At 57.4% G+C, this 18,722-nt stretch overlaps 2 protein-coding genes across 2 annotated transcripts; both read left to right on the top strand.

Annotated features, from left to right (window-relative positions):
* Positions 1-8,247: 8,247 nt before the first annotated feature.
* On the top strand, positions 8,248-12,350 carry LOC140844708 (anthrax toxin receptor-like). Its single transcript, XM_073217746.1, has 6 exons — positions 8,248-8,432; positions 9,713-9,781; positions 10,493-10,564; positions 11,723-11,804; positions 11,915-11,948; positions 12,142-12,350. Exons 1-6 carry the CDS (start codon positions 8,248-8,250, stop codon positions 12,348-12,350), a joined length of 651 nt encoding a protein of 216 aa, XP_073073847.1.
* A 460-nt stretch (positions 12,351-12,810) lies between these two features.
* On the top strand, positions 12,811-18,662 carry LOC140844707 (anthrax toxin receptor-like). The gene is made up of 8 exons (XM_073217745.1): positions 12,811-12,856; positions 12,942-13,021; positions 13,540-13,620; positions 13,708-13,768; positions 14,311-14,403; positions 15,510-15,579; positions 16,162-16,252; positions 17,777-18,662. The coding sequence occupies exons 1-8, from the start codon at positions 12,811-12,813 to the stop codon at positions 18,014-18,016; spliced, it is 762 nt and encodes a 253-aa protein (XP_073073846.1). The 3' UTR covers positions 18,017-18,662.
* The last annotated feature ends 60 nt before the right edge of the window (positions 18,663-18,722 follow it).

The raw sequence follows: 18,722 nt of genomic DNA, 5'->3' as shown, positions 1-18,722 counted from the left end.
TGGCCTGGATGTGGCCCAAAGACGCTCTGATGTCTTGCTGAGGATGCTTCTCAGAGGAAGCACAGCCAGGTCACTGGGGCTTGGGGCCTGCTGAGTTCTCTCTGGACTGGTCCTGGGCACCCCCAGTCACCCTGGCTGACAGCACCTGTTTGGGGAGGCAGACCTCCCTGGCCTCAGGCCCCTGCAGGGTTGACCACTGTCCTACAATGGGCCTCTGCTCCTCGAGCCTGCCAGAAGCCGGTCCTTGCTTGTCACACCAGGGTAGCATTGTGTGGGGACCCAGGCCCCTCACCCCAGGGACACGTTTATCTCCCTGCTGCACCCCCAACACCTTCTGTGGCCTTACATTTTCACCAGTTCCTGTTTTCTGTCTTAAGGAGCTTAGAGCTGTTCGTGGCTGAGTTGGCAGTCCTGCTGTTTCCAATTCTTTCATCAACCCTAAGAAAACTCCAGGTAGCAGGTGTGCATGTGCAAGGGTGTTTTTTGTGATCTACTCACCTTTACAGATTTGCCACACCAGTGGGAAGAGCAGTCATTGTTCTTTACAAATTCACAACTTCCTGTCCCTTCCCTGCAAGGATATTTTTAGAAAGCATTTTTGCCAATATTTCCCCTACTTACCACCATGAATTCCCACAGGCCTAAGGAGACCTTGGGGTGTAGGCCAAGCCTCACCCACGTGAGCTTTGACCCAGGTCTGTGCAGTCTGGTCTGGAGGGACAGCAGCTTCCGTGTGTGGATAAAATGAACGTTCCTGTGGCCAGGATCCTCAACTGGCCCTGGCTGGCTTGCTCACTACACACGTGTGAGCAATACGTTGCTACTGACTCTACATAAAGAGCACTGCCTAGGGCTCTGGGTGATACGGTGGCACGGCTGCAAGGTGCAGGAGAGCAGATCAGAGAACTGGCGTGGTGGCAGCGCTGAGGACAGAGGCCCAGAGGACGGCTGTGCGGGATGACTGCGGGCAGAGAGGCCCAGAGGCAGAGACCGGCTTGCTTCCTGCAGACTCACGCTGAGTGATGGATATTAGCGATTGACCTGCCACCGTGGAAATAAAGTTGGGTATAACCCTTTCACCCCAAGAACACTCTACTGTCATTTCTTTGGTCACATTGAACCATAGTGAACTTGCCCGGGGCTGAAACCCATTGGCAAGATAATTGGTGACAGTCGGCAGGGTTCATTGGTGACAAAGGATAAAACAATAGATTGCCCAGCCAGGGAGGATTTCCAAGCCAGGCTCTCTCCCCCTAGACACAAAGGCTTTGCTTCTTGATGGAAAACTCTTCTACCCACTAGACCCTGACCAGGTATAGCCCCCACTACCTCGGCTTATACTTTGAGACACACATTTCTCACTACTTCCACCTTCTTAGATGGTCATTTGGACATGGAATTGTTCATCATATGGCATCTACCATTTTTTAAGCCCTTCCTATCTGCCAGGAAACTGCTAGGTCCTTTAATGTCTTAATTTTCACAAAGACACCGTGAGGGAGATACTAGGCCAACCCCCATTTTACAGATAATGGAACCAAGGCACAGAGAGGTAAAGTGCCTTGTCCAGGGTCACACAGCGAGTGCATGGGAGAGCTCAGGCCTGCAGTCCCTTCGTATAACCTTGCAGAAAACGGAACTCTCCTCTCTGAAGGATGCTTGCAGTGTGTGCGTGGGATGCAATGCAAGGAGATGTAACCCAGGCCTCCGAGGGCCAAAAGGATGCTGAAAACTGAGCATGTGGTTTGTGTGAATGGTTCCAATGAGCCCTTTGCGCCCTTGACCACCTGGCTGGCGTGCAGTTGTCTCTCGGCCCTGGCCTTCCTTAGATCCTCAGACTCGCTCAGGCTGTGCACAGGCTGCTCCCTCTGCCTGCAAAGCCGCCCTCCCTTCACGTGGTCTCTCCCTTGTCCCCTGGTTTGGGCACATGCCCCCCAGTCGTAGTTAGGCGCCCTCTGCTCCCTCTAAGCAGCCTGCTGGGCGTTTCTCTCCACCATTGTACTGGCTGTGGGTCTCCCCCAAGGTGCAATTTGCCAGGAGGCAGGGGCTGGTTCCCAGGACCCAGGAAACCCCGTAGCAGGTACTCCACAGATGACTGCTGACGATTCAGCCCCTGACATTTTCTCCAATTTCTTGCCGCCCATAGTCTCTCCAGGGGCTGCCGACCCCTGCCACCCTCATATGGCCTCCACTCAACATATCCCGCCAGATTCCGGTGCCTAGAACACTCCAAGTTCACAGCTGCTCCCTGCCGAGGAGCACAGCGCCCCCCCGGGGCTAAGCCCGGTTTAAACTGTGAGCAATGCCTGGAATGTTGCCCTGTCCCCTCATCTCCCCCGTGAAGCCTCCCGATGCCCCGTCAGGACCCCCGGCACTGGAGACTGTCTGCTGACCCTTTCTGAGTTAGATGTGCCTCAGAGCAGGGCCCGCAGGGGATGGCAGCGCGGGGCGGAGGCGGGAGGCGGCGCGGGCGGGCACGGGCGGCGGGCGGCTTGGGAAGAGGGGGCGGCGGCCCCAGGACTGGGGGTGGCAGCCGCGGGCCGTGTCGGTGGGCGGCGGGAGCGGCTGTTGGGAGCGCAGCGTCGTAGGAGGGCGGTGGCGGCCGCCACCGACGACTCCGTGCCCCCAGCAGGTGCCATCAGCGCCGGGCTCCGCGGACCCCCAGTTCGCACGCCTGCCCCCGCCGCTGGGGCGGCACCTCCGCGGGCTGACACCGCCGGGGCCCTGCGCCGCCGGCCGCCCCCGCCTCCGGCCTCAGACTCCGCGCACCACCCGCAGAGGGCCGCCCTTCCCGGGGACCCCGCTGCCTGCTCCCACGCAGACCTCGCCGCCTCCCAGCAGCAGCAGCTTGAAGTACGGAGCCGCCCCAACACTGGCGTTTTCTCCGGAAGTTTTGGGCCGGTCCAGGGCTCATTAGACTTTGGGAATGTATTCATCTCATTCATTTAACAATATGTGAAATGTGTGTGTGTGTGTGTGTCTCTCTCTCTCTCACACACACACACACACACACACACACACACACACACACACACACACACACACACACAGATACACTTACCGTCCAGCCACACTGTGCCTGGTGGTATGCGAGATGGGAGGAGATGGGAGGAATTTGGGACGCAGGCCCAGCAATAAACAACATAGGAAAAGGCAGGAAGTGAGGAAGATTCTTAACGTCCTCTTCAGCAGACAAGCACTCAGCCCACCTGGGGGGCTGGGCAGGTGGTCTTGTTTGATAGGCTCTCAGACCCAGAGGCCAGTTATCTCAGGAGAAATCAGAGCAGTAAACTTCCTGTATTAAGTTAATTTTAAATATTCAGGGACCGCTTAACAGGTCTGCACCCTCAGCCCATGATCACATTCCTGAAAAATCCTTAAAAGGGGGAACCCCCAACCTTTCAGGGCACTCCTCTCTCTGAGGTCGCCCACACTTTCTAAGTGTGTAACCTTTTAATCTTAAACTTTCTCCAACCTTTCAAGGCGCCTCTCCTCGCTGAGGTTGCCTGCTGCACTTTTTCTCTCTTTAAGGAACTTTAAATAAAACCTGTGCTCTGCTCCACTACTGTGTCTCTGCCCTTCATGTCTTTGTCGCGCCAGGGACAAGAACCGAGGAAAATACACAACGTCCCCCCAACATTAGTGCGCCAGACAGGTTGTTTGGTTTTCCTTAATGAAAAAATAGTGTATGCTCTTGTAACTTGCATGGCATGTTAATTTGCTAAGGATTTCCACATTTGAAACTGGGGACCCCTAAAGGAGCCTGTTCCGGAAGCCCCTGGGTCTGCCGGCCTCTCCGGGAAGGGTGTTTCCTGTGCAGAGTAAAGGTGCACAGTTTCCTGCGTTAATATGGGCACGAGCCGCATCGTACGTACTTGAGGGTTGGCTATAGCTGCGCAGTGGCCAGGAGGTATTTGCATGACAGTGTAGACATAACCAATCTAAGAAATTCATTTTATTTTCCAAAAGAATTGGTGGCTTTGACCTAATTTTGTACCTGGCAGGGAAAAGGGGATAAATAAAGAGATGAGAGAACTTTCTCCAGGTCACTTGATTCATGCAGAGGCAGACGCAGAAAGAGGAGCCGGGGCTACTGACTGAAGACCGCCTCGCACTCACTTTTGGGTGTTCAACTCTGTAAGAGAACTTGTAGAGTTAAAATTGTCTATAATGTCGTAGGGTTTAGGGCCCTTACAGATGAGATTTTGTAGTTTCTGTTTGTGGTAAGGTGAATGCCTTTAACTGGGGAGTGCCGACCCCCCTTGGGCTGGACAGCGGGTGATCACTGCCAGAATGCACCCGTGTTTCTCTAGGCAGGGCCCATGGAAGCTGCTTCAGTGGTGGTAGAGTGAGTCCAGGTTGGCACAGTCTGTTTTCTTGTTCAGCTGCCATCGGATTTAGTCTTTTTTCATCTGCTATTTTCTGGGTGTCTCGGGAAGTACCAGAGGCCCAAGAGAGCTAGCATTCTCCTTAGGGAAATTGTTTACTGGCCTTAATTTGCTAATCTTTGGATCTGTTATTTGCCAGCTGCCTTTGAAGCGGGTGACCAGGGAATCTGTAAGCCTCAGTAAACATCTTTTATTATGTAAAATCGTCATTTGGGGGTTGTCAGCTCTGCAGTGAGGAACAGGCATTTGTCGCTTCTTACTGCCTTCAGGATGTAGGAAGTTGAGGCGGGAAGAGATCTACTGGCACACGTTTGCGTCTGTCTGGCAGATGAAAAACACTTAAGAGCGATGAGGGCCAAGACTTTATCTTGTTTTTACCTCTTAGGGAAATGATGCTGTCTTAGGCTGTCACCCTGAAACACTGCACAGTTTGTTTAAAAAATTGCTGGTGTAATTGCAGAGGTTCCTTGGCGCATGCATCCGGAGAAACTCCTCATCTGAATTTTGTAGTGAGTTAACTTTTGAACATGTAAAAAGATTTGTGGCGACAAATGACTTGGGACAGGAATCCTTCCAAGATTAATTATGTGCTTTCATGTCCTTTTAAAACCCGTGTAAGGCGTTTAATCTCCTTTAAATGGCTTGATATCACCTCCAGGCACATCCTAGTTAGTTGTGAAAACCCGAGCGCTGCCCTCAACAGCCGTTGAAGCAGTTGAAGCGTGGAGGCTGCCGGCTGCAGTGTGTTGTTTGAGCTTCTGTGTCTGTGTAGTTTTCCTGACTCTTTCCTTCCTGCCCACTACTTACTTTCAGAGCTTCCTTGAGTTTCCCTGGTCTGCTCCCAATTATTTCTAATTCGACTTTTCTCCTCCATTTGTTGCTGGTTTGTAAGTCCTGTAATTTGCAGCCATCTGCACAGCAGTCCGGTACGTTGAAGGACCAAATTAATGTCATTAGTCTCCACTAGTAAGATCGTTCTGAAGGAGACGCTGCTACAAGCCGCCCTGGGGGGCTTTCCCAAGCGCACCTCTCTGCGGGCGTGGGGCAGGGTTTCTCCCGGGATCAGTCCCAGCAGTAGAATTGCTGCAGGCAGGGGACACACAGGTGAACAGTGGGTGCACAGTGTGGGAATTCTCTCCACAAACCTGCGCTGGGCAGCACGTGGTGCCCTAGCCCCCACCTGGCCGCCCCAGGGCAGGCACCTCCCTCTGTGCCCCTGCCAGTCCTGGTGGTCAGCCACCCTTCCTCACCGCCCAGCTCCACCTGGCCTTCCCGGGGAGCCGCCCGCCTTCAGTCCCCTGTCCTTGGAGCCCAGGCAGCCTGGTATGTAACTGTTCTCCCAGAAAGAGTGCCCTCCCTTCCAGAAAGGATCTGTCTCTGTCCTGGGGCGGCAGGTCCCTCTGCGCTCTCAGAGCCGGTGGGCAGCGGGAGTGCAGCGGGGGAAGTACAGCTGCCTGCAAGCCGGCTGTGCTCACTCTTGGGGTCACTTTCTCCTTGGGGTTCTTACTGGTGGAGGCACAGGGTGAGGGCAGATAGCATGTAAAGGGAGCAGCTGTCTGGGCAGAGCACAGTCCTTTACCTCAACATCTCTTCTGCTCAAAACCCGGAAACCATCCTCCTGCCCCCACTTACCTACAATTCCCAGGGTGAACCAGACCCCTGGGAGCTGTAGTTCCTACAAGAGGACAAGCGGTCAAGAGCAGGGCCTGCAGGGCAGCAGGGACGCAAGGCAGGGGACGATGCACGGAGCAGAGGGGCGCTGTGCACCGTTCCCAGGAGTGCCGGCACCTGCCGCGCTCTGGGCTCTCAGCCCTGCCCTCAGCTGCCACACTCCCTGCGTGTCTCAGACATGCGAGTAGAGGCTGTGGCCAAACTTCCCCACGAGGCTCAGGCCAGCCAGGTCCCCTCTAGGGTTTCAGGCTCAGCAGTCACAGCCCCACGCGTTGAAAACAAGAGCCCAGGGCATTCCAGAGGAGCTGCGTGACAGCTGTTCAGCCGGGTCTAGAGCAGAGGTGGCATCCTCTGTGGCCCTGGATTGGGCACGGACAGCAGATCCTGACCCTCTGACTGCCAAGTGTTGGGGGAAGCCACGTACCCTGTTGAAACCCCACATTCTCTTTCCTCAAGCACGGGTCTGGCTTCTCTGGCTTCCATTCTGCCGTAGGCCCCCAGAAAGACGGGGGTGGGGGGAGGGTTAGACAATTGACTCCAGGCGGCAGAAAGTCCCCAGGCCCCCAGGTGTGCGTGTGCAGCTCAGACATGACCCAGGGCTGACTCACCAGGAGGTCTTGGCTCCTCTCTCAGTTATGTCGGGGTTGCCTGGTCCCTGCCTGCACTCATTAGCGGGCACCTTGGGATTTCAGAGCAGAAACCCCTGGCTGGGTTTGCACCTATGGAGGGAAGTAGGCCGGGGGCTGGTTCAGATGCAGGCACATCCCCACAAGTTCCTGGGAGTTCTGTTTTGGGGGCCGCCTGCCATAGTTGTGATCTGAGGAAAACACTTCAGCCCTTCCTCGCACAGACATATGGATGTTACTGTTGCAGTTAACGAGAAATCGAAGGTTATCGGAAAAGGCTTCCAAGATGTAGACAACAGGGAGGAAGTTATTTGTCAATTCAGATTTGGTAACGAGAAATTCCCGGTAAGTAGGCCCTCCTTTCCTCCAGTGACAACCGTCCCGCATCGGGCTGCCTCCCCACAGTGAGCCCAGCCTGGACACCTGCCAGTGACACCCAGGAACTAATCCGTCCCCAGCACCACCGGGCACCAGGGAGTAGCCTTCACTGCAGCCCACGCTGGGATTGGGGCAGGGTGGCCCTCAGAGCTGCGTCCCCCTCTGTGCGCCCCTGCCTGCACCCAGTAGGGGGCACCTGGGCATTTCAGATCAGAAACCCGTGGCTGGTTTTGCCCCTAAGGAGGGAAGCAGGGCGGGTGCCTGATGTTCACTGGTGAGAGTGGTCCAGACAGCAGATTCAAATCCCTCCAAATGTATCTACATATGTAACTTTGTTTTGCTAAAATACTAAGAGAGGTTTAGGAGAGTGGAGAATGTATGATATGATTCCAGAATTTACATGAAAGAGCAAGTGGGTTTTCCATGGAGGAAAGTCAACCCGTGCCCGCTCAGACATCTCTGAATTTCTAATCCACAGAACCTGTGCGCATATGAAATTTTTCTGCTTTATGTCCCTAGGTCTGCGATGGTTCAATACACAGAGCAGATAACTGGAATGTCCCGCATTCACAAAGGACACTGGCCTGCTTTCACAGCCTTCTTCTAGATCCTTCTATCCCTTGGGTGACTTCAGTGTCCCCACAAATAAACTTAGAGCATTCTTCTCTCCACCTCCCCACACTCAGTGATGTCTGTGTGGAGGCCCCCTCAGCTGCCCTCTGTCAGTTTACCAAAGGGCCGGGTTTCCTTGAAATTGTAGACTCCCTGGGAGGGTTTGGGATAAGGGACAAATGGAGGCCTCATCTTACTGCCCCTTCAAACTCCTGCCTGGGGATGCCCACAGGGAGAGCACCGGGCAGAGCTGCAGTTCACAAGGTCACCAGGGCAACCTATTGTCCATCATAATGGACCTACGTCAGCAGGGCGGGGTGAAGGTGCATAAGTAGCGGGGCCATCACCCCACAGCCCACCACTTGCTACTTGGACCCACAGGGCAGGTATCAGGTGGCTGCTGGCAGGTGCAAGGTATACTGATCAGAGCGTGAGTAGCGCTGAGGTCGGGAGTGCCGAGGACCCTGAGCCCGCGAGGAAGCAGAGGAGGTGTTAGCCTGAGGTGGCCTGCAGTTTACGGGGCCCGCCTGGGCCCCCAGGGACTGGGCCGAGGCAAGAACAGCGGCCCCAGGATGCGGGGCCCCATGCTGGTGGTGTTCCTGCTGCTGCTGCCGCCATCTCCGCTCCCGACCACCAGGAGCACCCTCCGCCACCCCACCCAGGACCAAGGTCACGACCCCAGCTCCAGGCTCCAGGAGAGCCCAGCAGATGGGGAATCCTGCTGGAGCACTTACGACGTGTACTTCGTCCTAGACTCGTGAGTGGCCCACCTGCTCTAGTCGCTGCCATAGAACAGTGCTGTCCCTGGGGTCAGTAGGGGGCCCCAGGCTCTGAGAGAGGGAAGCAGGGACTGTCCGGTCACATTCAAGGAACAGACTCTCTGCGGACTCCCTGGGGCAGAAAGAATGCCCCAGGCATTTGTTCCCTGGGACTTTCCTCTTGAAAAGGATTGAAGGCCACCATGTGGTTTCTAGAGGACTCAGTCCCTCCAACCACATGGCCCAGATCTGTGGCCTGCATGCCCCTTAATCAGCAGGCGGGGAAATTGCTGTGCTGGGATTGGGGTTCCTGGGGTTCCTGCGTCTCTGTGTCTCCTGCTGCTTTGGGGTTCCATGTGTGCGTGATCTTTCTGTCCCTCTCTGTGTAGAAGGTGGTGGTCACTTCAGTCTCCACTCTTCTTCAGGGTGAAAGACTCTGTGTGTAAGTGTAGATCTGGTGGAGAAGGTGACTTCAGGCTCTCTCTACTCCACCATTTACCCAGAATCCTGTTTCACTGGCTCTTGTTACCATTTTTGGCTTGAAGACTATTTTATCTGATATAACTATGGCTGATTTCTTCTGATTTCCACTTGCATGGAATTTCTTCTTCTATCACTTCACTTTTAACCGACATATATCTTTAGAGCTGAATGAGTCTTTTGTAAGCAGCAAATATTTGGGTTTTATTATGTACTCAGCCACCCGGTGCCACACACATTTAGAGTGATGCTTGGTGTGTAAGGCCTGGCTGTATCATCTTATTGTTTGCTTCTGCTTGTCTTGTATGTCCATTCTTTCTTTTTCCCTCGGTTTCTGCCCACCTTTGTTGTTTTCCGTGGAAGTATACTGTTTCCAGTTTAAGCCTCTGTTTGGTCAGTGTTTCTTTGTGGAAACTAAGGCTTAGAGCTTCCCAGTCTGTCTTTTTCACACTTCATGCCACTAGTTTGTCTGTAATTTCATTTTTAAATTTATCAAGGAAATGCTTGAACATAAATTTAAGATAGAACACATTACAAATGCACACAACACACACACACACACACACGCACACACACGCACACACACACACGCACACACACACACGCACGCACGCACACACACACACACGCACGCGCACACACACACACACGCACGCGCGCACGCACACACACACACACGCATGCACACACACACACACGGAGGAGCCTGCTAAGGGCCAGTGGAAGGCAGGGAAGGCAGCAACCGTGCTCACATGATACATGCACCTCCGTCTCTGACTCACGTCTTCTTCTTTTTCAGATCACAAGGTGTACACAACTGGATGTTCACACAGAGCTTTGTGCGGGATTTGGTGAACAGATTTAAAAAGTACGGCTTTTCAGCTCTGTGTTGCAGGGCGATTTCCTCTCTGAGTACTTTGCTGTTTAGATGCAGTGGACCCGGGCCTGCCTCAGGTCGCAAAGCTCAGGGCAGTGTTCCGAACAGGAGAGAAGGACAGATCACACTTGTTTCCTAAGATCTCTGCAGCCCTGCGTGGCTCCTTCCTGGGGGTCTGTCCTTGTTTTCAGGGGCACATCTTCCCTGGAGGCCCTCACAGATTAGGAAATATGAATGGCTGAGGAGGGAGCATAATTTCTTTGAGGCGAGGGGGAGGGAGGTGGGGAAGATCGTCCAGGGAGGAGGAGAAGGGAAAGGACCAAGAATCTGTCAGGAGGGGAGAGGGGCGGCCAGCGAGGGAGGCCCTCGTGAAGAGCAGGTAGCTGCCTGTCTCCTGTGCACGCAGCAGCCCTGTGCGCGTGTGTGTGAGTGAGAGAGAGAGAGAGGCAGAGAGGGAAACAGACTTCCGGGCTTTGGGTCCGCAGGGCGCTCTGCCGCACTCTGACAGGAGGGCTGCGCGCCTGCCGGGCCTCATGATCCTTCACTAAAGTGATGAGAACTTGTGGAGTCCAGGAAATGGGCTCCACACTAAGAGACAGAACGGAGAGCAGGGAACTTGGGGGGCGCCCCCTGCCTGTTGCACATCAGCATCACTTTCACCCTGTGTGTATAGTTGCTCACAAGTCCATGTTTCCTCCCAAGCCCTGAACAGCGCATGTCATTCATTACATACTCGACGCAAGGCCACGTCAATATGCAGCTGACCTCGGACAGGTAAGTGTTTCATTGATCCCCTAGAGCAGACCCAGCGATCAGGCCACAGGGAGGGCCAGGGAGCAGAGGGGGTCCCTGAGCCGCACCGAGGAGCACACGGGTGTGCAGGCACGGTGTCCTGGGCCCTCCCCTCTCTGCGCACCCTGACCTTCAGCCCTGGGCCCCCGGGCCCCACTGGGGCCTCTGCACTGGCCCTGGCCAGACCCTGTGCTGGTAGGCAGACTCCTCCCCTCCGAGCCCAGCCCTCCGTGCTCGACCCCTTCCCTAGAGCAGGCCGACTGCGAAGATTCCCAGATCAGGTGGAGCAGATGTGGGGGCCTCTAGGGACACAGCCTGGCACCTGCGGTTGTGTGTCACTTTCTGCCCCGGGCCACTGGGGAAGAGGGGACAGTCAGAACCAGGGACGAAGGGATGGTATCACCCAAGTGTGGGTGCTGCAGTGGAGGGGAGCGTGTTCCCCCCAAGTCTGGTGAGGGGAGCCCAGGAGTGGGTCCTGAACACCAGGCTGGGGCAGGGTGCTGGAGGAAGGCCCCATGGGCCTGCATCCCAGGAGGGTCTAGGCGGGAGGCGGGAGGGGATGGAGCTTCTGAGTAGCAGGGAGGTTCAGATTCTCATGGAGGAAAATGGTTGGGAGTGGGAGGAGCAGCAGACGGCCCGAGGACCCTGCACTTGAGGGGCCCAGGGCCCGTGGACAGGAGGGGCCACGGTGACCTTCCCAAGCTCTGCCTTAAGGGTGGGAGAAGAGTGCGCCCTCACCAGGGCCCCCGGGGGGCGGGCGTGCTGCCAGTCACACTGTGATGGAATCACACTTGGCATCTCCCCATACTCACCGGGGCAGTCAGGGTGTATCCCGGGGTGAGGTCCCCAGTTCTGCACGGCTTAGACAGAGCTGAGCGCAGAGAGCCCAGGCCACACCTATGGGGCTAGACAGACGCGTGCCCTCCCCACCCCACTCACCGGATACGGGACTGGGACGGTGGGAACCAGGCCAGCCAATGCCAAAGGCACGGGGCAGAGGGCCGGGCCAGGGCTGCTTGACGTGGCCCTCACCCGTCCCGGAAGGGCTGCTCGTGCAGACGGACAAGGGCAGCCTGGGGCCGCTTGTAAGAGGCAACCCCTCATTCCATCTCCCACCTGCTCTGATTTTTTTCTTTTCAGAAATAAAATAAACACTGGTCTTGTCGATCTGTTGAATGTCATACCTTCAGGAGCCATAAATATGCAGCACGGATTGAAAAGGGTACGGAATCTGGATTTCTGGGATGTGCCTCTGCTTTATGAGGTTGGCAGAGGGTCATCACTGGGTCGTCTCACTGTCCCCCCCCAACATCTTCCTTCCTTTTGCTGCAGGCGAATGAGCAGATGGAAAGAACACGTGCTGCAGGTAAGGGAGCTGCTTCCTCCTTCCTGGCGGTGGAGTCCCGGGAAAGAGCCAGGCCTGGGCCTTCCTGAGGCCGGGGCGGCCCTGCCCAGGCCGCGTCCTGGCGCTGACGCCGGGACCAGCTGCTTGCCCTCTCTGAGCGGCAGCCTCCCGCTCTGAGGGGTGGGGCTGAAAGCCACCCCGTGATGTTCCGCAGCACAGCCAGGGGTCACGCGGACGACGCCATGGTTCCTAGGAAGTGGGGGGCGCTGGCCCTGGAGCCGGGCTGCAGGAAGGAGAGAGGGGGAGACCCAGAGGGTCCTGGAGCGGCGGGGCCTCAGGGTGAGGAGGGAGCCCGCGCTTCCCCCTGCTGAGCAGGCGCTCCGCCCTGACTCCTTCTCCCTCCAGCTCCCGCCCTTGGGCTGAGGCTCCTGCTCTGGGTCTCCCGCAGTGTGAGCGACTGTGCCTGTCCCAGAAGCATCCTCACCTTGGCTGTAGGGTCTAGGGAAGCTGTGTGGCCCCGGGAGAGGCACTGAGCCTGGGAGGGGGTCTACTGCTCACCTGCCTCTTACTCGAGCCCTGAGCCTGGGTGTGCAGGTGCCCACGGGAGAGCTGTGGGTGAGGCCCAGAGCTGGAACGGGCCTGCGTGGCCGGGCGGGAGTCGCGCACAGTAGGGGTGCCCCCTCCTGTTTTTGCTCTCCTGGAAGGCTGGTGCTTGTCCTGTGAAATTGCTGGCGTTGCCTTTCAGGGCTAAGGTTGTGCCATCTGGGAGAAGTGACAGTTCTGTAGGAGGAACCCTAAGCTGGGCTCAGTCTCCTCATCTGCAAAGTGGGTCCTGGGCTGGAGGCCCTCCTTGTTGCATGATAAGCTGCAAAGCCTTCCAGGCATGTGGGTGGCAGGTGCTCAGGTCGGGGTGGCCTCTCCCCAGGAGGGTGAGGCGTGGGGAGCAGTGCTCGGGTCCTGGAAGCCGGTGGCCGTTGCTCTCATTGACCCAGTCACGCCCTGCCTCTCCCGCAGGAGAGAGGGTCCCCAGCCTCATCATCGCGCTGACAGGTGGACCACTCCTACCAGAATCCTTTGCGGAGACAAAAGTTGAAGTGAGTTAAGCCCATTGTTACCAGCCTTTGGGTCCACATATTTGGACCAAATTTATTATACCCAAGACTTCCTCTTTCTCAGGCTGAAAAATCCAGGCAGTTGGGGGCAACTCTGTATTTCGTGGGTGTGGAAGATTCCCAGAAATACCAGGTAATTCTGAGCAGCGAAAGGGGGGTCCCTTGGGAGCCTCGCAGGGGAAAGCTTCAAAGACGGCGCTCTCAGGGTCGCCCAGACGATGGGCCTCCACCCACCAGGAGGTCCCTGGGGAGTAGGGGGGGGCCTGTCCGCTTAGGCTGGGCCCAGGGAGTTGAAAGATGTGCAAGGTGGCCGTTCAGAATGAGTAGCAAGTGTTGTGTAAGACGTACACAGCAGAGGTGAGCGTGGAAGAGTGTTCCCTCCCCTGAGCGTGGGCTGCTGGAGGTGCCGGGGTGCAGCCCTCCGTGTCTGTGTCCTGGGACGGGGACCTCTGGGTCATCACCCCTGGCTGTGGGCCCAGGCTGTCTCCTCTCCCTTTCAGCTCCTGGAAATTGCTGGCACAGTGGGTCATGTGCTTGCAGTGGACACTGGATACAGCGGACTGGAAGACATCGTTGACCCCGTGAGTGAGGGGGATGGAGGGGGCTGCACGCCGCGCCCCCGCCGTCCACGCCCGTGACCCTGCCACTCCTCTCTCTCTCTACTGCAGCTCATAGCCAGGTCTTGTGTAGAGATTACGTCTGTGGACTTCTCCTCTCTGTGCACTAGAGGTGATAACTGGGGTCGCTGTTGTAAACGCAGGAGTGTGTGTGTGTGTGTTTTGTGAATGTGCCATGTGTGTGGTGGGAGTGTTGTATGTGGTTCCAGTCTGTGTGGTGTGTATGAGCGCACCGTGTGTGTGTGTGTGTGGCGCGTGTGGCACATGTGGTGTGAATGTGTATAGTCTCAGGGTTGCCTGGTCCCTGCCTGCGCCCATTAGGGGGCACGTCGGGATTTCAGAGCAGAAACCCCTGGCTGGGTTTGCACCTATGGAGGGAACTAGGCTGGGGGCCTTTAATGGATGGACTTCGTGGGTCATGGGAAGTGGGGAGAGGCACCTAAGACTGCACCCAGCCCAGGCTCCCGGGAGTACGCCGTCAATGACCGAAAGGAGAAGATTTGGCCAGGGGGTTGCCCAGATGTGGGTTCAGCTACAGCTGCACGCCCCAAGGGTTCATGGGAATTCTGTTGTGGGGGCGGCCTGCCATAGCTGTGATCTGAGGAAAACACCGCCACGCTTCCCCACACAGACGTCTGGATATTACTCTTGCAGGGAAAAAGACCGTCAAGGTTATTGGAAAAGGTTTTCAGGGCGTCCGCAACGATGACGTTGTCTGTCAGTTTCGCACTGGGAAGGAAATCATCCGTAAGCAGCCCCTCCTGTCCCCCGGTGACAGCTGTCCCCCAGCAAACCAGGGCCCATGCTGGCCATTCACTGTGCACACCCCAAAAACCAGCAGCATGGACAGTGGAAGGGGTCACTGGCTGGGTGCTTGGGCACCTGCCGCTCGTGCCCAGGACTGAATCGATCCCCAGCACCATCATACCCCCGGGAGCAGCCTGTCCTGTAGCCCTGGTGGGGTTTTGGGTGGGGTGCACCCTAAGAGATGCACCCCCGCCCTTTCCTGGGCTCTCCCTTCCCTTGGGAGGCAAGGACTCGAGTCCATGAGTCTATGGGAGGGAAGTCGACGCAGCCCCAGGGCTCTGAGTCTCTGCCAGGTCTGCCAGGATGGTGTGTTCACTTGAGATTGAAAGATGATGCCATAAAAAACCCTAAAGGCTCCATTCCAAAACTACTGGAACTAATATCTGAATTCAGCCAATTCTCAGGATACAGAATTAGTACACAGAAATCTGTTGCATTCCTATACCCTAATGATGAACTAGCAGAAAGAGAAATCAGGAAAACAATTCCATTCACAAATGCATCAAAAAGAATAAACTACCTAGAAATGAACCTAACCAAGAAAGTGAAGGACACTCTTAAGAGAAATTAGAGAGGACACTAATAAATGGGAGTTCATCCCGTGCATGTAATACTGGTTTGAAAACTCCTTTCCAGTCGCTCGTGCCTGTCCAGGCCCCTCTGCGTGCTGGGCTGCCGTCCCATCCTCCTCCTCTCCGGACTGGGCACATCCAACGGGAAAGTCAGTTTGCACCGCTTTGGGTATTTTTGCCCATTTAATCCTAGCCTTTCCCCACCCAGACACCAATCCTTTCCCCTGACCATACTTAGCATTGAGTTTTCATTCTGAGCTCCAACGAAGGGTAAGAATGTTCAGAAGGTCGCAGCTGAAATGACAGTCGGGTCAGCAGCACGGCACTTGGTGTGAGGCAGGTGCTCCCAGGCAGGCAGAGAACGGAAGCCGACATCCGCCAAGGGGCGAGCTCTGCTTGCCAAGGGCCACAGGAGGGGCGTCGGGGATGTGGGGACATGTCCATTGACATTATTTGCGTGTCACTTTCTTCCAGGAATGAAGGCTTTATCGGTGGAAGACACCTCCGTTACCTGCCCAGGACTGGAGATGAATAATCAGGGCCGGTAAGCGTAAAGCTCAGGGAATGTGGTCAGTTATGGGCACTATGGCGGGACCAGCGTGCGTGATGCGTCCTCTGGAGGGGCTGCTCACACCAGTTCTGGGAGGGCTCAGGGCTTCCTCTGCACCCACCTGTGCGGGTGCTCCCCTGAGGGGCTGTGATCCCCTGTCACCCAGGCTCTGTCAAGGAGGGCAGGATGCAAGAGGTGCCGGGCCCCAGGGACGGTACCTGTGGCCCAGGCACCTTTCAGGGACAAGCCAGCATGCTCTGTCATGGAAAAGAGTTTGGGAGGTGACACCAAACAGCCCGCCTGGCCACTTGGCCCGTGGCCACGAGGGCATCTAGGCCCTGCAGGGCTCCTCACGGCCTGCTCAGCCTTCATTGCACAGGGGGCCTCGTCTGTCCTGGGGTGGGCCCTCCTGCCCCGTGCTGCCCCCTACTCAGGGTCCTGAATGCCCGCTGATCAGAGCTGTTACAACGAGGACCACGGTCGGGTGCAGGTTGAGCCAAGCGCACGCACGGTGCCGTCTGGGCTGCGGGTCACCGTCTGGGCTGCGGGTCACCGTCTGCCCTTTCTGTGCTCTAGGGCCGTCCTCATCGATATCAGCCTGGATAATGGCCTCACCTTCATCAAGAAGGATTTAGAGATCAGCAGGACGACCTGTGCGACGTCCAGGGTGAGACTACTGCCGCCCCCTGGGACTGTACTCTGTGCATCCCCGGACAGGGAGACACACTGGGAAGCCAAAGGCAGGAACAGTGTCCAGGGCAGGCCCAGCAAGTCGCTTGGGCAGCTGGGCACCTGGGCAGCACCTCACAGCCACGGCAGCCCCTGAACCTTTCCCTGGGGAGCGGTGCCCCCGCTCAGGCTTCAGAAGTGCCCTCGGGGTACCCCTGTGAAGGTGTCTGCGGCCGTGCAGCTCCTCTGCCCTGTTGCAAGCCCAGGGTCCCTGAAGGCACATGGCACCCTGCACTTGGAGCTCCAAGCAGACTCCGGGACAGTGCTGAGAGCGGCCCCTTGACTCCCACCTTGCCGCCTCCCTGGCCTGGGTCTCCTGGTGGGGAGTTCAGAGCTCCCTCTGGGTCTGGCTTAGGTGGGGGGTGGAGGCTGGAGGCTGTGTGCAGGGAGCTAGAGTCCAGGCCCTCAAAACTGGGGTCTCAGACCCAGGAGCCCTGGAGGCTGGGACCCCCTCCGGCCCTGCATAGTGGAGGTGAATTCCACTGCACTGGTGCTCGGGCCCCGCTGCGGGTACAGCCCCTGCTCCCACGCCTGGCTTCCGACAGCACTGACACTCCTGGGCATGTCTGTTTATACTTATCCCTGGATGTCTGCTCCCGGCAGCAGACGGAACTGACCCACTTGCCCATTGGGGTCCCACCTGGTGACAAGCGCCCTTCAACAGGCACATTGGGAGAAGAACTCAGGAGCCAACCGGTGTCTACTCCCAGCACAGTGGCTTCCCCCCCGCCCTGGCCTGGCCTCCCCTCTCCTTGGCCCTGCCTCCTGGGCACGGAGTCCACCTCGCACTGTCCCTCTCCCCCTTCCCTGAAGCATCGCACTTGGGTGACCGGTTCAGGCCTTGCAGCCCCTGACTGCACAGATGCAGTGGGCTTCTCCGTGACTATGAAGAAGAACAGGACAGGAGCCCCCATTCCTTACGGGCCTGCCCTGTACCAGGATGGGGTATGAACCCTAAACCTCACAGGTGTCCCCTCACTCGCTCCTCCGGATGTGGAAGTGCAGCTCAGAGGGGCTGAGCAGCTCTGGGTAGGGGCCAGGGAGGGCCAGGCTATGAGGAGATAGGCCCAGGGTGCTGCCCTGATGCTGCAGACCCCCTTCATCCCGGCCCCAGGAGCCCCCCTGCACCCCCTGTGTGCCTTCACTGGTGGGCACCTCCCCAGGCCCCTGTGCTGTCAGCCCGGGCATGCAGTGGGCACTGCCTGTGGCCCAGCACGGAGGATGCCGGACACCCTGGCAGGGTTCTGGGTCAGAGCCTCTGAGCAGGGTCTGTGGCCCAGGGTGCTTCAGGGCCCTCAGGGCCCAGCCCCTGGCTCCTAGTCCCGCTGTGGCCTCTCAGAGTGGGGCAATCTGAGTGTAAGGGGGAAAGGTGGATTTGGAGGTGTGGGGTGGGATGCCAAGTGATGGGCACCACAGGAAGCTGCCCAGGTGCACGAGGACTTAACACGTGTGCTTTCCTCAGGAGGGGACCCCACCTGCCTTACTGGGTGCCACACCACCGCCTGCCCAACAAAGAGCCCTTCCAGATGGTGGGCCGGAAGACAAAGAGGATACTCAGTCAGATGGAGGGCCTCCCAGAGGGGTGTTCCTCAGTTTACACTCTCTCTACTGGGCTGTGCCCCTCCTGACGCTGCCCTTTTTCCTGGTGCTGTGCTGCTGCTGTATCTGGCGATGGCGCAGTAAAAGTGTGAGTGACCCCTGACTACACAGCCCTGTGGCCCAGGCACTCCCCAGCCAGCCCCCCAAAGTATGGGGACTCCTGGCTGCCCCGGGATTCCACCTGTGGGAAGGTTCCCGTCAGTTCTGAGGTCATCACCTGCGCACATGGGGGCTCAGAGCCACCCTCCCATTCCTGGGCACACAGCCTGGCCTCTGAGGGGCTTACCCCTGAGGAGAAGTGACCCCAGGCCCTGACTCAGGCTTCTGAAGGACCCACAGGGACAAAGGCCAGGGAGGGGCCTCTGCTGTGGATTGGAGGAAAGCACACACCCTGCCTGGGCAGCGATGGCCCCAAAGGGAAGGCCAGGTGTCCCCCGATTGCTCTCCTCTGGGGCAGCTGTGCCTTTAAAAACACACATGGCCTCTGCCCATCTCTGGAGCCCTGTCCTTCCTTCCCAGTCACTACTCAGGGCCCAGTCGTCAGGGCTGGGCGCCAGGCTGGGCAGGGGACAGAAGTGAAGTGCCCCCATTCCTGCCATGGCAGCTCCAGGACTGGTGTCTCGATGGGCCTTGGTCCCTGGGGTACTGGGGGAAAATGTCACCTTCATGGCATGTGGTCATTGTGCTGCCTAACCAGGGCAACAGCAGAGGGCAGAGGCGGGCCCCGGGTAGGGCGGGTGCAGAGGCCCGGCTAGCTGGGCTCCCAAGGGCAGGCCCGGGAGCACTGTGGGAGGAAGGACCCCGGGGGT

This window comes from Manis javanica, chromosome 11 (genome assembly GCF_040802235.1).
Source record: "Manis javanica isolate MJ-LG chromosome 11, MJ_LKY, whole genome shotgun sequence".
Lineage (NCBI taxonomy): Eukaryota > Metazoa > Chordata > Mammalia > Pholidota > Manidae > Manis > Manis javanica.
Note: the sequence above shows the minus strand (reverse complement) of the source record. Positions and strands in the feature narration are given on the sequence as shown.

What these genes read in the sequence shown, in the direction of transcription:
- LOC140844708 (XM_073217746.1), top strand. Translation starts at nt 8,248, where the DNA reads ATGCGGGGCCCCATGCTGGTGGTGTTCCTGCTGCTGCTGCCGCCATCT. An exon ending in GTGTACTTCGTCCTAGACTC is followed by an intron (nt 8,433 to 9,712) that starts GTGAGTGGCCCA and finishes CTTCTTTTTCAG; the next exon opens with ATCACAAGGTGTACACAACT. An exon ending in ATGCAGCTGACCTCGGACAG is followed by an intron (nt 10,565 to 11,722) that starts GTAAGTGTTTCA and finishes TTTTCTTTTCAG; the next exon opens with AAATAAAATAAACACTGGTC.
- LOC140844707 (XM_073217745.1), top strand. Translation starts at nt 12,811, where the DNA reads ATGTGGGTGGCAGGTGCTCAGGTCGGGGTGGCCTCTCCCCAGGAGG. An exon ending in TGGAAGACATCGTTGACCCC is followed by an intron (nt 13,621 to 13,707) that starts GTGAGTGAGGGG and finishes TCTCTACTGCAG; the next exon opens with CTCATAGCCAGGTCTTGTGT. An exon ending in GAGATGAATAATCAGGGCCG is followed by an intron (nt 15,580 to 16,161) that starts GTAAGCGTAAAG and finishes TCTGTGCTCTAG; the next exon opens with GGCCGTCCTCATCGATATCA.